Below are 17,947 nucleotides of genomic sequence, written 5' to 3'. Positions count from 1 at the left end.
AGATAATGATGACCTATCCTGACGATAGATCATCAATATTAACGTCTAGAAAACCTCTTTAAAGGGGTTGTCTCATCACAGACAATGGAGGCCTATCGCTAGGATATGTCTCCATTGTCTTATAGAACCTGCACCTCTAGGATATGCTTCCATTGTCTGTGATGAGACAACCCCTTTAAGTCTGGCTTCCTTTGGGCACTTGGAACAGCAAAGCCCGCCCAGCTGGGCACTTAGGAGCCGTTTTTCAGCAGAATAAAAGCATGTTTTCTGGACATAAGAAATAATGAAACAAAGTACACACATGTATGTTTGGAATGCATTTGCAACCTAAAAATTAATGGGAAGCGCAGCCGCCGCTCCATTCTTTAGGGCTGACAGAAATAGTCAAGTCAGTGCTCATCTATTTTCGGCAGTCCCATAGAAATAAATTTTAGGTCTGCCCCGCATGAGAGGTGCACCCACCTTCCCTTCGCAGACTCTATTCTAGAGATTGGTGTGGGTCCCAGAGTTGGGACCCGCAGCTATCAAACATTGGGGGCATATCCTAGTGATATGCCTCCAGTGTACAAGATGGGCCAACCCATTTAAACTAAAATGCTTAACAAGTTTTATTTTTGTTTTTTCTATGTTTCTAACTAAGCAAATGTAAGAGGTTCTCAGTTCAGCTCCCTGTTCTCTTTGTTAGCTGAGGGTCACCTGTGATGTCAGCCTCTTTCCCTGCTCTGGTGACATTCTGTCCACAAGCCTGAGGGAGCAGGAGGAGCAGGTCTGTGTCTCTGCACGGAACATCACTATAAAGGCTGTACTTGTTGAAATGATAAGCCACGACCCCTGCGCTACCCTGGTCACCCCCCTGTACTGCCTGATCTTCGGGCTGAGCTGTCTGTCCTGTGCCTCCCCTTCTGCTGGATTCTTCAGCAAAGTTTAACCCCATTCTACCATCAGCAGCACAGAGTCAGGGCTGGAGGCTCTGCCTCAGGTACTGAGCAGCTGCAGGATTTGCTCTCCTCCAGGCAGTGACGAGATAAATGCTGTGCACAGGATCCTCCCTCTCTCCTCACCCTGCACAGAGCTGACAAAGACTGGAGGAGTTTTCTCCTCTGTACTCTTCTGCTGGCTGTGAGGAAGTGACTGCAGAGCATTGCACACATTGCATAAGAACAGGTACAAGATCCTGTGTGTATCAGCAGTGTCACTGTACGGTACAGCTGGGACTTGTAGTCCTACACATACAACATGAGTATCTCAGCTGTCAGACTGCAGACAGGGCAGTAATTTTATTCACTCCCTTTGCAGAGCATGGTGAGAGAAAGGCAATATTTGTTGACTTCCACAAATATTCATGAGGAAAACCTCAGAGATTGTTATTACACACCGTCTGAAACTGCATGTCAACAAAGGGCCAGAACAGAACTAGGGAAATGAGGAGATATATATATAATTTAATTTTTTTCCTAAAACTTGCTTAGCTTATGTATATATTGCTGAACATCAGAATTACAGTGCTTTATTATTTTTTTTGTACATAACCCCTTTAATTTGCTTTAAACGGCCATACTCTGACACCCACAATTTTTTTTTTTTCTGCAGATGATGCTGTGTGAGGGTTTGTTTTTTTGCAGGGCATGTTATATTTTTTATTGATACTATTTTCAAATGAACGGGACCTTTTGATTATTTGTGACTCTTTTTAAAATGTATAATATTTATATTTTTAAAAATATTTTCTAAGAATTTTTGATCTTTTAATAACCTTTGCTATGCACTCTGCTCCTGCATTACAGTGCATAGTCATTGTGACAGGCACGCTAATACATCCTGTTGGAGGCACGGGGTTCAACACTCAGTACCCCCTCCAAACAGCTGTTCCGGGATTGGTCTAGCGCAGAAAGTCAGCGCTGGATCTTAACTGCTCTGTCCATTGTGTACTGGGCAAAGCCGGTCACTGCAGTGCTGCTCCAACTGAAGTGAACGGGGGCAGCGCTACAGTAGTTGGCCCTTTTCACTACACAGTTTCGGACAATGGAGCTATCCTGAAACAGCTGATTATTGGGGGTGCGGAGTTTCAGGCACCAGTTAATCTGACATTGATGGTCTATCCTAATCCCTTTAAGGGGTTAAAGCATGCTAAAGGAGCACTCAGATTTTTTATGATGATTTACAGTTAAAATGTACAGATACCAAGTAAACAATTTTTTTTTAGGGTGGGTTCAAATCACGTTTTTGCCACCCATTGATCGTATACAGTATGTTGGCAAAGAAGGATAGAAAAGCGTTGCCCACCGTGCTTTTGTATTTTGAAGAGTCCGGTAAAAAAACAAATACATTATTGTACAGTTGCAAGAAAAAGTATGTGAACCCTTTGGAATGATATGGATTTCTGCACAAATTGGTCAATAAAATGTGATCTGATCTTCATCTAAGTCACAACAATAGACAATCACAGTCTGCTTAACCTAATAACACACAAAGAATTACATGTCACCATGTTTTTATTGAACACACCATGTAAACATTCACAGTGCAGGTGGAAAAAGTATGTGAACCCTTGGATTTAATAACTGGTTGAACCTCCTTGGCAGCAATAACTTTAACCAAACGTTTCCTGTAGTTGCAGATCAGACGTGCACAACGGTCAGGAGTAATTCTTGACCATTCCTCTTTACAGAACTGTTTCAGTTCAGCAATATTCTTGGGATGTCTGGTGTGAATCGCTTTCTTGAGGTCATGCCACAGCATCTCAATCGGGTTGAGGTCAGGACTCTGACTGGGCCACTCCAGAAGGCGTATTTTCTTCTGTTTAAGCCATTCTGTTGTTGATTTACTTCTATGCTTTGGGTCGTTGTCCTGTTGCAACACCCATCTTCTGTTGAGCTTCAGCTGGTGGACAGATGGCCTTAAGTTCTCCTGCAAAATGTCTTGATAACTTGGGAATTCATTTTTCCTTCGATGATAGCAATCCGTCCAGGCCCTGACGCAGCAAAGCAGCCCCAAACCATGATGCCCCCACCACCATACTTCACAGTTGGGATGAGGTTTTGATGTTGGTGTGCTGTGCCTCTTTTTCTCCACACATAGTGTTGTGTGTTTCTTCCAAACAACTCAACTTTGGTTTCATCTGTCCACAGAATATTTTGCCAGTACTGCTGTGGAACATCCAGGTGCTCTTGTGCAAACTGTAAACGTGCAGCAATGTTTTTTTGGACAGCAGTGGCTTCCTCTGTGGTATCCTCCCATGAAATCCACTTCTTGTTTAGTGTTTTACGTATCGTAGATTCGCTAACAGGGATGTTAGCATATGCCAGAGACTTTTGTAAGTCTTTAGCTGACACTCTAGGATTCTTCTTCACCTCATTGAGCAGTCTGCGCTGTGCTCTTGCAGTCATATTTACAGGACGGCCACTCCTAGGGAGAGTAGCAGCAGTGCTGAACTTTCTTCATTTATAGACAATTTGTCTTACTGTGGACTGATGAACAGCAAGGCTTTTGGAGAGACTTTTATAACCCTTTCCAGCTTTATGCAAGTCAACAATTCTTAATTGTAGGTCTTCTGAGAGCTCTTTTGTACGAGGCATTATTCACATCAGGCAATGCTTCTTGTGAAAAGCAAACCCAGAACTGGTGTGTGTTTTTTATAGGGCAGGGCAGCTGTAACCAACACCTCCAACCTCATCTTGATTGGACTCCAGTTGGCTGACACCTCACTCCAATTAGCTCTTGGAGATGTCATTAGTCTAGGGGTGCACATACTTTTTCCACCTGCACTGTGAATGTTTACATGGTGTGTTGAATAAAAACATGGTAACATTTAATTCTTTGCGTGTTATTAGTTTAAGCAGACTGTGATTGTCTATTGTGACTTAGATGAAGATCAGATCACATTTTATGACCAATTTGTGCAGAAATCCATATTATTCCAAAGGTTTCACATATTTTTTCTTGCAACTGTATATGAAATGAAATAAATCAAAATCAGTAGAAAAACAATTAAGCAAAGGAATTTGTTTAGCTTTTTAAAAAAGATTTAACCTGTAAAATCTTGTAAAAAGTGGATTGCACTTTCATGCACCATGATGGTAATGTGAATGGATTAGCGCTGAATGTGTGAACACCATAACTATATTGCATTGTGGGTAACACAGCAGGAAGCAAGTACTCACTATTCAGAGTCTTCACTTTTTGACCCGGGGTCTCACCACAAAATATCTGTTGACATTTTTGGTAACAAACTTTCATCCCGCAATCCTTCATTAGCCGTAGCTGTTGATTTATTTTGCTGAGATGAAGTGTCGCACTTCGCCTCATGTTTTCCTAACATTTCACTTTCAGAGGTATAACACTCTCCATCTGCTTTCAACATGTTCCTTCTGACATTAACTAATGTCTCCTATTAGTAGTTAAAGAGACCAATCTGGCGAGAGACGTTTCCAAGCAGAGTTCAAACAGGCCACAAGGAGAAGCACATTCTGCACCATTTTCCCAAAACTGTCTGTCTATTGTTAAGCCAAAGTCCTAGGGAGCACATAAAAAGAAACACAATCCCAACTCATCTCTCCTAATTCCGGTGTTACGAAGTCAATGTAAACTAAGGGTTCTTACTTTAGAGACACATTTTTGGAAAAGCGTTCTTACAATTCGACTCCCTAATACACTCAATCTGAAGGAACAGTAGATGTGATGAAGTATTTGCTAAAGAAATTCAAGAGCTTCTCTCCTCTGATGTTAGGCTGTGGGCTGCATTGTAGAGTAGTCTCAGACATGTCTACTCACTGGGTTCTACCAGGAGTCACCCCATTTTTAGCATCCGATCACCAAGTTTTAACACCTATTTTGGACTTTAGGACGCACACATTCTCTCTTTTTTTTTTTTTTTTTATCTGTAGATTTCAAAAGCCAAAACTTTTTATTTTATTTTTTGACAAATCAGGACCTGTTTTTTTGAAGGACAAGTAGTATTTTGAAATTGCACCATTTTGGGCTAAATCTAATATATAGCATCTTTTATACATTTTTTGCTGTGTGATGGGGTGAAAAATCACAGCAATTCTGACAATACTTTTTAGGTATTTGTTTTAAGTGACATGATAATTTTATTCTACTGATTAGTACGATTATGGCGATACCCGATTGATATAGTGATTTTTCTTTATGTCTTTATGTTTTCTATACCTTTTTCTTTATTTATTTGTTTCCATGTCGCTGCATTTAAAGACCTATAAGATTTTTCTTTTTCTTCTGATAGCTGTGTCTTTTTTTTTTTTTGTAGTTTTCATTGATGCCATATTGGGATACACATGTCTTTTTGATAATTTTTATTGCGTGCTTTGTAAGGTGTAAGAATTTTTTTATTTTTGTTTAGCGTACAGGATAAATAATGTGATCCTTTTATTGTACAGATTGTTACAGACATGTCAATACCAATTATGTGTATATATATATATATATATATATATATATATATTATATAAAGGGGCTTCTATTTTTGTATTTTTTCTTGTTTTTTTAATTTTTTAAAACATTTTTAAGTCTCATTAGGGAACTTGAACTTGCTATCCTCTGATGACCTATATAATACACTGCAATACCTATGTAATGCGATGTACTATATCAGTCAGTGTGGGTCTGAATATATTTAGGATGTCTGCTCTAGGGTCTGATATTAATATAGGGGGGGTCTGAATATATTTAAAGGTCTGACATATAGTATATATAGGAGCTACGTTCTGGAATTAGTTGGGGACAACATCAGAAGCATAAAATGTCAGAAAATATCAAGTAAGTGATGCTTGTAAAAAAAAACTTCCAGCAGATGTGGTTGGGAAATCAACAACATGTGACCGTAAACCTGTCTGGGGTAAGCACTATCCTTACATAGAAAATACAGTATAGGGGCTCATGCACACAACCGTATGTATTTTGCTGTCCGCAAAACACGGATTCACAAAAAATATGGATGACGTCCGTGTGCATTCCGTATTTTGCCGAACGGAACAGCCGGCCCCTAATAGAACAGTCCTGTCCTTGTCTGTTATGCGGACAATAATAGGACATGTTCTGTTTTTTTGCAGAACAGACACATGGAAACAGAATGCACACAGAGTAACTTTCTTTTTTTTTTTTAGGATACATTGAAATAAATGGTTCCGCATACGGTTCGCAAAAAAAACGGGCACGGAAAGAAAATATGTTTGTGTGCATGAGCCCTAAAGTAAATAATTTAAGGGCAGACTAGATGGGCCAGGGGGCCTTTTTCTGCCATCATTCTTCAATGTTTCTATCTTTGGCGTCTGAAATTAGGTTAGAGGCTTAATGTGGGTTCTGATATTAATTTAGGGGTCTGGGGTCTGAAATTAGGCCTGACGTTACTATAGGAGGCCTGAATATATTTAGGGGGTCTGTCTAAGGCATAATATTAATACACTGGTTCTAAGTGCCATGCCCCTCAAAGGGGCATTTCAGTTTTTGCCATGACCTGCTGCTAGAGTATTAAAGGGACACTGACAGGGCCAATAAGCATATTGAGGTATATATATGGCAGTACAGGTCTTATAATGGGTATTACAATCATATAAGTATCCCACCTGTCCACATTATACATACAGTAAACTTAAGTTTTATAACCTGCTCCAACGGTCTTCAATCTGCCCAAGGGGCGGCGTTTCACCTCTCTTGCGCCGGTACAGTAAGCACCGCCCAGCTCATCAATATTCACTTCGCTGGGCGGCGCTTACTGTCCCCGACTTCACAAGATCCGACGCATGTGCCGGGCACTGTTCAGCGCAGCGCTTCAGAGCGGGGACCGCAGAAGCCGCCCAGCAAACTGAATATTCATGAGCTGGGCGGCGCTTCAAAGCGGCAGTTGGGGGAGGCTGGCTGGGCGCAAGAGAGGTGAAACGCCGCCCCTTGGGCAGATTGAAGACCGTTGGAGCAGGTTATAAAACTTCAAGTTTACTGTATGTATAATGTGGACAGGGGGGATACTTATATGATTGTAATACCCATTATAAGACCTGTAGTGCCATATATATACTTCAATATGCTTATTGGCCCTGTCAGTGTCCCTTTAAGCTGTGAGGGGCTCTCCCATCTAGACCATGGTTCTCTGTAGTCTGTAGTCAGCTAATGTATTCCAGTCTATAGACTAATTATTGCATCCATGATGGTTGGGTCAGTTAGTTTTTTTGTTTCCCAATCATCTGCTAAACATAAAGCCTGAAGTGAAAAGAATATGTGCTGGTGAGGGTGGTGCCATCAGTGTAGCATCTATTTTACAATGTTGCTTTACCTATACCTCTAGTAGGTATTAGCCATCAGATTCTTTACGGACCCAGCCTGGGAAGCCATCAGTTATTTAGAGAAACATCATTGGGCATATACTTTACTATCTATGTACAATCTATGTGCATTAATGATGTTCTGCTTCATGTAGATTCATGCACTGTAGGTAGTATGCAAGTTTACTATTTCTACACATACTACATATACTGAAGAACATAAAGTTGCACCTTACAGGATCTTGTCATACATTTACCAGTCCAGGCTCCAGAAATTCTCTGCATCCCACCTCCAATAAACTGAGAGTCACAAAGGGGCAATCCAGGAAATTGGTCCTATCTTCCTAGGGGGCTTCCCAATGACTGGACCCCAAGGAGCAACCTGAATTAACCTCTGTCTCCTTTACCGCCAGTATGGGGGTAAATCAGATATGTCAGTTTTGTGGCTTAAAAATAAGTCGCAACAAAAAGTGACAACCCACACCAGGCCATCCCCTGGTCTACTTTTACACATATAGGTGTAAACTACCGTACATTGCACTTACGCCAAATATATTTTTAAGATGCACCATTTCATAAATTTGGAGCAGGCACACAAAGCAAAGACAACTGCAAATGATATCCACCTATGTCATATTTACAATTAATGTTCTGTTTTGAGTAATTTCTTAATATCTGTTTGTAGTGGTTGGGGATCCACTCTTTCTGATAAAGAGCACTAAATCCTCTGTATACAGGCAGAATAAAATGATAACAATCTTGCTGTCTGCAGCCTCCACTAGAAATAGTTTAAGTGCTTGCTTCATACTGGTTTATTATTGATTTCAATTTATAAATCGTATGCAGTAAGTGCTCAAGGTCCCTCTAGTGGTGGATGTAGGCAGCCAGGATTTTACAATTAGACTGCATAGCTACTATACCTTGGGGATTTGGTTCTCTATGTAGGTGGAAATTACTTTACTTGTAATCACAACTTCAATGTCCAGAACTTTAGGAGGGTCATTTATTATTCTGAAATACACCTAAATTAGGCGTATTTCAGGCGCAGATGGTGGAGCAAGGGTTAGTTGCGCTGATATCTGCGACTTCTCCCCGCTCATGCCAAGTCTAAAAGTGTGGGTGTGTATGTCTGTTTTAGGCTTATAAAATGGTCTAAATGTAGGACAGCTTGGAAGCTGTATTACATTTAGAACTGGCGCTGGATGCGCCGAAGTTATGGTGAGGCCCGTCTTAATAAATGTGCCCCCCCCCCCCCTTATCTCTTTAGTTAGCATGCTCTGTGAATAAGCAGTACCAAGACTTGATGGAATGAGAGACAACCTGCATTTGCCACCTCATGCCTATTTTTTTTTAAAAGAGTCAGCACTAGATAGAGGTTGGAGAGAGCAATGCAAATATACCTTTTTGTTGAGCTTTTATTATCAGGAGTAGTAAGAATGAGCTTTTATTCTGCCAGGTTCTGCTCTTGCTAGTGCCCAGGAGGCAGAGATTCACTTTGTAATAGCTGCATCACAGCCCCTCCCTTCTGCTCTGACTGACAGCTATGGTGGTCTCCTGGTTGGATGCTACCGCTGTCACTTAGAGCAGAGGGGAGGGGATTGTAAAGCAGCTCATTGTAAAGAGCACTTCACAGTGAAGCTCCACCTCCTAGGCATTTGCAGAAGCAGAACCTGGCAGAATAAACGTTCATATTCACACTATGTCACGGACATTCCCATGATAGGTGCACAGGAGATCGGTAAGACTGGCAACACGTGGTTTGATCCGATATGTTTTTCGTTTGGATCAAATAACGTCTGTGTTGTTTCTGGTGCTTGTCACACCTTCTTTCCCCAGGTGTGGCTATTGTGGTCATTTAACCTTCTCTATTTATTGTTGTTTCTCCCAATATGCTGTGCAGGTTATAGCTTCTGTTGGAGTTGTGGATAGCTGGTGTGTGGATCTCGACTGAGTTCCTAGTGCTGCCATAGCCACTTGAAGTTAAGTGTTTTCTTTCCCTTTTTGTATTTTGTTTGGGTTATTTTGTGTGTTGCATTTCCCTGTAATTTGTGTTTAGGCCTGAGGGGAAACTCCTGTTCGTCCTTCCTTTTGGAGGAACAAGTAGTCTCAGTCCTGACATTAGTACCAGGGTCATATAGGGTGAGTTAGGACACTAGGTATTCCAGGTGTATAAACTGGGGTCTGTTATACTGGTAGTTAATCAGGACTTTGATTAGGGTTTTACTAGGAGGTGTCCATCTCCTTTCCCTAGTTTCCAGGCCTTATTCCTTCACCCCTTTCCCTCATATGTTAGGTGTGGGGTTTCCCTCCCACAACCGAACGTGACACAATACTCCAGATGATAAAAGCCCTACACAAGGTATGCTTGTCCTGCTCTCCACAGCCTGTACCTAGTACTGTCAGCAGTTAACCATGATCAAAACTACTGACAGACTCCCATTAAAGGAGTTGGCACACAAACAACAGCTCTACATAGGAGTGGTGAAAATGTGTGATTGCTAGGGATCCTCACTGATCACAAGGACAGGGGTCTCCTATGTGAACGGAGCAGTACGGTGCATGCGTGAAGACCACTCACGTTGGAGACTGGAAAGGTGGTCACACGTGAGGACACAAACCCCCTGAGTGGTCGCACCACCGGCGATCATACATTTAGCACCTATCTTGTGGATTTGTACATTGCAGAAATACAAGAATTCAAACAAAGTATCATCGTGTGCAATGTAAAAAATCAGACAGCAAGGTATCGGTGTATAAATAACGTACCGCCACTGGCTAAATCCACCCACAGATCTGTCTGTAATATGATAGGTCAAGGATAGGTCTGATAATAATTTTCATTATGCCTTAAGCATCAAAAGCTACAAGTTTTCCTGGACAGGATACAATTGTATGACCTTATTATCTAAAGAGATACATATTATCAAATCATCATTACTATCATTATAATCTTACCGGCAGTGGGGTAAAGTTTTGATCCACCAGATGGTTATATCCATGATCAAAGAATGAATGACGGATCACAACATCAACTCCTTGATTGGCCGACATTCCTAATGTATTCAGCCACCTAAAGAAAGACAATCAGTAAGAAAACTCAGCGTTAGTCAATGTAAGAGACGACAAAGCATCCCAACACATGGTCATAGTAGAAAATATGACTTGTTTACTGAAGGCCATCCAGCTTTAAAACATGACATGACAGTGACAATAATAGATAGATAGATATACACTTATTGACAAAAAACATAACGCACCCATAAAAATATTAACTTACTGCAACTCTGCAGGCAGTTACAGTATGGCACATGAGTAAATAATTACAGGTGTGGTCTGATTAGACAATGGGTCTTAACACAAGGGAGTGCAAATGTGCTTCTCCTACTGCCCTATAGAAAGGCTCCCAGAGGCTACTTTTGGGTAGTGTACCTCTTGATTAGTGATCGCTGACTGCTAGACATGCCTCTAAACCATACTCAAATACATTTTGCCCATTTGACAGACTTTGAGAGGGGGCGCATCAATGGACTGAGTCTACTATCTAGGATGTTCTGATCTAGCTGTTAGAAGGTGTTGGGAGCAGTGGTTATCTGCGAACATGCACACACAGCAAACAGGCTCCAGACGACCCAGATAGACCACCGGTAGAGGGAATTGTTTGATCCATCAAAAAGCACAAGTAAGCTCTCACAGTTTCATTGTCCACCATCCACCTGTCTACAGGTTGCCCCTTCATTACACACCCCTGTCTCTGCCCAGACCAATTCCAGGTGCTTAGCAGGAAGAAATCTGGTGTCATGGCTCCCTTTATGTGTCCTACCATTGACACCCAGTCAATGACTGAGAATCCTGGACTCCTATAGACTGGAACTGTATAGTTTTTTGCGACAAATCCACGTTCTGCTTGGGACCTGATGATGGACGGGTTCGAGTATGAAGGCCTTGTAGTGAGCGCTTCAATCCTGCCTTTGCTGTTGAGTGACACAAATGCCCCAACTGCTGGTGGGATGATCTGGGGAGCCATCACATACGACAGTTGGTCACCTTTAGTAGTGATACGAGGGGGTCACTATCAGCTCAGCGATATGTGCAGGACATTCGGGGGACACATGTGGTGTCTCTCATGGCAGAGCTTCCAACTGGCATTTCTCAGCAGGATAATACTCGCCCACACACAGCAAGGCTTACCCAGGAATGTCTCCACCAGATTACAACACTCCCTTGGCTGCCCGGTCACCAGATTTATCGTCAATCTAGCATTTATGGGATCAGCTGCGATGCCAGCTTCGGCAACCTATGAGTGTTCAGGATCTACAGACCAGCTGTAAAATCTCTGGGCAAATGTGTCACAGGATACCATACAGAACCTGTATATCTCCATATAACCAACCGTATCAAATCCTGTATCCAGACTAGAGGGCGAATCTCATCTTTTATTCAGGCTAGATACTGTATCTATTAATATTGTAGAGGGAGCTCACCGTTCGTTCTGGAGCCCAGCCTACAGACCACCCCTCAGTACAACCCGAAATTATAATAATAAACAATAATGGCTGGCTCACAGTAATTTGCATATAATTTCACCATTACCTTACTTCAGGCAGTGTGAATATTATTTATCCAGAACACAGCGCAATATCGGATAACATACCTGACGTCTCGGCAATCCCGATGCACATGCGCGAAAAGACACGCAGTGAAGACCATTACAGCTGAAGATACCACGATCCAAAGCCGGGTGAAAGTACAACAACACCAGCTTACATCAAATACGTGAGTAACAGGCACAGCATGTGAGCGGAAAACTTTACCGCATGGCTATATACGTGCACGATCAGTGAGCCACTTGACATTGGGCATTGTGTGGTTCAAGTCATTACAAACTGACAAAAAGTATTACAAACTAACAACTAATCTAACGAACTGTGTGGATGTAACTATACAATTAAATAACGACCAAAAACATGAAACACACGTCCGGAGTTAAGAAATTAATAAGGAAACGTTTTTTACATCAATTTTATTTTTTTCTTGTACATATTTTTTTATTGAAATGTATGCGTGAGCTCTGCATTTATAGGGACCTGGTTCATGAAATAGATGAGATGAATTGTGTCTTCTAAATCATGTGTTTTTGAATTATATATATATTTTTTTAATTATGTGTTTTAGTTTTCATAGGTGTATTTTAATGATGAAATTATATGCAAATTACTGTGAGCCAGCCATTATTGTTTAGATACTGTATCTCATTTTGTATCCATACTAGACGCAATGTCTCATCTTGTATCCAGGCTAGAGGCTGTATCTCATCTTGTATCCAGGCTAGAGGCTGTATCTCATCTTGTATCCAGGCTAGAGGCTGTATCTCATCTTCTATCCAGGCTAGAGGCTGTATCTCATTTGTATCCATACTAGAGGCTGTATCTCATCTTGTATCCAGGCTAGAGGATGTATCTCATCTTCTATCCAGGCTAGAGGCTGTATCTCATCTTGTATCCAGGCTAGAGGCTGTATCTCATCTTGTATCCAGGCTAGAGGCCGTATCTCATCTTGTATCCAGGCTAGAGGCTGTATCTCATCTTGTATCCAGGCTAGAGGCTGTATCTCATCTTGTATCCAGGCTAGAGGCTGTATCTCATCTTCTATCCAGGCTAGAGGCCGTATCTCATCTTGTATCCAGGCTAGAGGCTGTATCTCATCGTGTATTCAGGCTAGAGGCTGTATCTAATCTTTTATCCATACTAAGGGCCATGTCTCATCTTGTATCCAGGCTAGAGGCTGTATCTCATCTTCTATCCAGGCTAGAGCCATATCTCATCTTGTGTCCAGGCTAGAAGCCATATCTCATCTTGTATTCAGGCTAGAGGCCATATCTCATCTTGTATCCATGCTAAAGGCCGTATCTCATCTTGTATCCAGGCTAGAGGCAGTATCTCATCTTGTATCCAGGCTAGAGGCCGTATCTCATCTTGTTTCCAGGCTAGAGGCCATATCTCATCTTGTATCCAGACTAGAGGCCGTATCTTATCTTGTATCCAGGCCGGACGCCGTATCTCATCTTGTATCCAGGCTAGAGGCCGTATCTCATCGTGTGTCCAGGCTAGAGGCTGTATCTCATCTTGTATCCAGGCTAGAGGCCGTATCTCATCTTGTATCCAGGCTAGAGGCCGTATCTCATCTTGTATCCAGACTAGAGGCCGTATCTCATCTTGTATCCAGACTAGAGGCCGTATCTCATCTTGTATCCAGACTAGAGGCAGTATCTCATCTTGTATCCAGACTAGAGGCAGTATCTCATCTTGTATCCAGGCTAGAAAATTTACTTCTATCCTAACAACTCCTTCTCGGTGTGTTATTTTTTTGTCAGTGAGTGCACATAGATATGAGATTAAAGATAGATTGATAGGAGAAGGAAGGAAGGAAATTTGCTAAAGTAGAAATGTCACAATCCCTAAAGTGGGAAGGAACTATTAGGCATTATGCACACGGCAGACAGGCGCTATGGGCACCGTATGTGCCAACGTATTATGGAGATTTTTTACATAACTGCAGTTCTATGGGGGAATGCCTCCATAAAATGGCATCTGATGATACTTGGCATGAAGTATGAGAATAGGCATAATCTAATCTGATCTGATCCATTTTCCATTCTGAGCCTGCCTATTCTACACCAAACAAATTACAGGGTTAACACCAGCGCCTGTAAACCGATCAATAAGACACTGGAAAGGAAGGTTCAGACTACTGCAGACTCCTTCAAGTGACCTCCCGTGGAAGCAATTTAGAGGCAGAAACAAGTTAGCCGAGGTGTTAGGTGTAATTTTCTACTAATAAATGCTTAAAGAGCTTCTGATCAATGGAGAAATCTAAACAGAAATAATTGTCGCTGCCTCGGGGCTCACATCAAGTAGTCACCGCGAAGTGTGCTTTAACTGGAGCCCTCTAATCCTTTTCTCAGTTTCTTCATTTACAATGTCCCCCATGCCAAAAATTCGGGCTTTATTGCTTAGTTAGAGGCAACCTGTACAAATCTGGCAGCCGCTTGCCCTTCCCCTCCACCGAACTTGTGAAGATCATAAAGAAAAGGGCTCTCTTGATACCTTTGATATCTGTCTTTCTATTTTATGTACGCAGGCTCATTAATAAATACCAAGTCTAATGATATAAATGCGGGACTAGAAAAGTCATAAACAGCTGCGTTGCCATAAAACGCTCCAGATGCGGAGTATTATTTATAGCGTATATTTATAGTAAGGTATGCATATGCCGTCAGCATTTATAGATTCTGGAAGGGTTAATGGTTTTATGCTCGTCGAAGAGCTAACAAACTCAAAGGATGTGATTAGCGAGGGCTGACACGGGGTAACTTGTGTGAACAGAGGTGCTGTAATTGCAATCTGTGTCCAAATTGCTTTTGCATGTGTGCAACAATGGTGCTCGCACAAAGGGGAGAGATTTCCTGCGTGTAACATGGCCGCTATCCCAACAACAGTATAGTGCAAGCTGTGATACTGCACAGATGTTACACAGGGTCCGCTGCCAAACGATTGCACTGTATGTGCGCATTAGCTCAATGGGGTTAAGAGGTGAAAACCAAACATGGAGTAATGTGGGAGAAAGGTTGAAATGAAGGATAAAATAGTTGGGGGTTCATGTATAGTCCCTAATATTCAAAGGCTGGTCCACCGGCTAACCGACCTTCCTTATGTCTCTCTTCACTACCAGAGTCATTTGCTAGGACCCTGTAGGCACAGACTGTCTGGCATCTTAGACTCCGCCTATCAAATAGACCACACCCACAGTCATGTATAACTTTTGATATGTATACGGCTACAGTCACGTATGGCGCCCTTCCCGTAGAGCCACCTATATTCACAGGCTTACCATGCCTATGGAAGAGCAGCCATATGGCAAGTTAATATGCCTGCGTGGATCAGGCCGATATGTACAGATGTGTCCTTCCTTACCTTCCTTTCTTTGCTCTTAACTCAAAATATCCCGAGTAGACCATTTTAAAAATAAATAAAAAAAATGTTTTATTGTCACGGAAGGTGTACAGGAAACTAGAAGACACAAAATGAAGATCCGACTGACTGGATCCAAAACTAAGGAACAAAAGGGAGAGCCCTGCATCAGACCTGGCTGTCTCCCTAACTGCTCAGCCTATGCGAAAATCCCAATGGTAGATGATCGCATATCCTCGTACCTCGACTGTATAACATGTGAACACCCTATAATAGTGAGGGAACACGACCACCGGCTCCCTACACTTGATACGGAGGAAGTCCGGGTCACCTGGGATCCAGCAAACAGGAAAACACAAATGAACGAACAAAACTTATTTGTAGAAGACTCAGAAGTAGGATCAGCATGCACACACTCCAGGAAGTAATATAAACCGCAAAGTGATGCAGTATGGGGAGGGATTTAAAGGGATGCAATCAGTGCAACTACATGACAGCTGAGAGAGCCTAACGAGATGAGAAAATGAAAGCAAAACAAAAGGAACCTCAAGGAGGAGGTTCTGAAGGACGTCTGTCAGAGCTTCTCAGATGTCTGGTGGTGACATTTATACTCCGCCACAAGATGTCTATGCTATATATGCCCATGTGTGGCCACCCGGGGGTTGTGTTGTGAATTGCAGGCTGTTAAGGGTTTTGCAAGCTTGTCTTGATATAATCTTGAATGTACTTAATGAAAAATTGGAGTCTTAAAGCTAATTCGAGCAGAGTTTAGAGGGGACACATTTGTACTTTCCTATGCAAGGCTCATGGAAAATACAAAAGATATAACTTAAAATATGGACTATATCCATTTCCTTCTCCCCGATTCTCAGCAATGTTCTGTCTGACAACTACTAACACCAACCACATTAGATATAATGGAGCTGCCTGTTCTTTCACTCTTTCACTTCGTTAATCAGAAGGTCCCTTCCGCTCTTAAAGGGGTTGCGCACCTTTGAGGAGGGAGGGGGGTTGGCAAACCACTGTCTCGGGCAGACCGGTTAAGGGTAGAATACTTACCTGCTTTCCAGGTGAGCATGCTTCCCTTCGCCGATCTGCCTAGGATCTTTGCTCCCCGGACTTGGCTGCTCTGCTGGGCTTCCTGGATGTAAACTGCTTGTTTGATGCTGCTGCAGCCAATCGCAGGCTGCAATGGTGACCTCCTCCCCTTGCATCATGACAAATGCATCATGAAATTAAGATCTAGGGAGCCCAGCTGAGGCCCTGGGAGTGAAGATACTGTGAGCCAGTGTCGGTAAGCAGGTAAGTATGCTTCTCTTTGCAGGTCTGCCCATTCCCCCAAGGTGCACAACCCCTTTATGTTTCTCAGCCAACCACAGTGAGAAATCCTTCCCTTTATTTTATTGTAACATCAAAAATAAATAAAAAAAACGGCTACAAAGAGTATTTTCAATCTCCCTCAAAAAATACCCCACCCCCACTATTACCATGACAAGAGGATGAGAGTCAAAGAGGGTCAAAGTAAAGTAGTATTTACTCACAGGAACCCTGCTGCATATGTATCGGATAAGTTATTTGTTCCCCTTGACCATGGCGCGCCGACACCTCCGAGCCAAACCTTCTTCCCTGGGGTGTGCACATTTACCACCTGTATACAAAGCACATAGTACAGCTGTAAAACATACAGGATATGAAGGGGCAGTTGTGATAACTGTTCTATAGGCTGAAATGGCTGAACATTGAAGGGGGGGGGGGGGTGTTGAGCACCATGGATGGACTACTCAACTCCACTATTCAGTAGAATTGTCAGTCCATATGTGCACTCCAACTCCTTTCGCACAAGTAAGGGCAGGTTCTCACCAGCATTAGAGTAACAGAGTTATAATGGAATATAACAGAATGTTAGGACACAATGCAAAACGGAATGCGCTCCTGTCCTAATATATTTCTATCGGCACATATAATGGTTCCGTCGACAGGATATTTTTTTTCTGTCATGCATAACGTAAAAAAAAAAAATAATTGAACCGTTATATGTGCCCATAGAAATATATTAGGACGGAGCAAAACGGAATGCCTCTTAAAGGCTTCCGTTTTGCATTCCGTCCTAAAATTTAGTTATAACGGGAATCCTAATGCTGGTGAGAACCTGCCCTAAATGGTGTAGTGTATCCTCAGCACAGGCCATCAGATCAGTGGGGTCTGATCCCCCGCACCTCCGCTGATCCGCTGTTCCTGAGTAGCTCCACACTGGAAATACAGCACTGTCCCTTGTGTGGTGGACAGAGCTGGTCACCGCAGTGCTGCCCCCACTGATAGGAATGGGACTCTGGACAAGAGTTATCGGAGTGTGCCTGTCGCCCCTGCTAGTATTGGATAATACTGCCAAAAGAGTGTCAATCTAATTTCTGGGAACTCTCACTGATCACCAGAACTCTGATCACCTATTGTCCATAAAACTCCCTAGGAGTTATGGAAATAGGGTGGGCAGAACCGCCTGCATTGTAGCCCAGAAATCAGACCTCCATTGATCTTTATCAACCATCCTATTTATCGCTGGGTATCCCCACCACCCTCCTCAAATGCACCTCGTGGGAGTGACAGAATACCACAAGCAGCATCTCCTTTGCTCTAGCAATCGGTGGGGGTCCCACCACTCTAACATAGATTAATGGTGGTGTGATTGCTAGGAACTCCACTGATCAC

At 42.4% G+C, this 17,947-nt stretch overlaps 1 protein-coding gene across 1 annotated transcript in view; it reads right to left on the bottom strand.

The window, feature by feature from the left end:
• HPSE2 (heparanase 2 (inactive)) overlaps positions 1–17,947 on the bottom strand; it is a 290,889-nt gene that overhangs the window by 23,231 nt on the left and 249,711 nt on the right. Inside the window, exons 8-9 of the mRNA XM_044298791.1 lie at positions 16,783–16,889; positions 10,230–10,344 (exon numbers count right to left, since the gene is read on the bottom strand). Of these exons, the coding sequence (XP_044154726.1) occupies positions 10,230–10,344; positions 16,783–16,889 (222 nt within the window). The remainder of the gene's footprint in view (positions 1–10,229; positions 10,345–16,782; positions 16,890–17,947) is intronic.

Source organism: Bufo gargarizans, chromosome 6 (assembly GCF_014858855.1).
Source record: "Bufo gargarizans isolate SCDJY-AF-19 chromosome 6, ASM1485885v1, whole genome shotgun sequence".
Taxonomy (NCBI): domain Eukaryota; kingdom Metazoa; phylum Chordata; class Amphibia; order Anura; family Bufonidae; genus Bufo; species Bufo gargarizans.
Note: the sequence above shows the minus strand (reverse complement) of the source record. Positions and strands in the feature narration are given on the sequence as shown.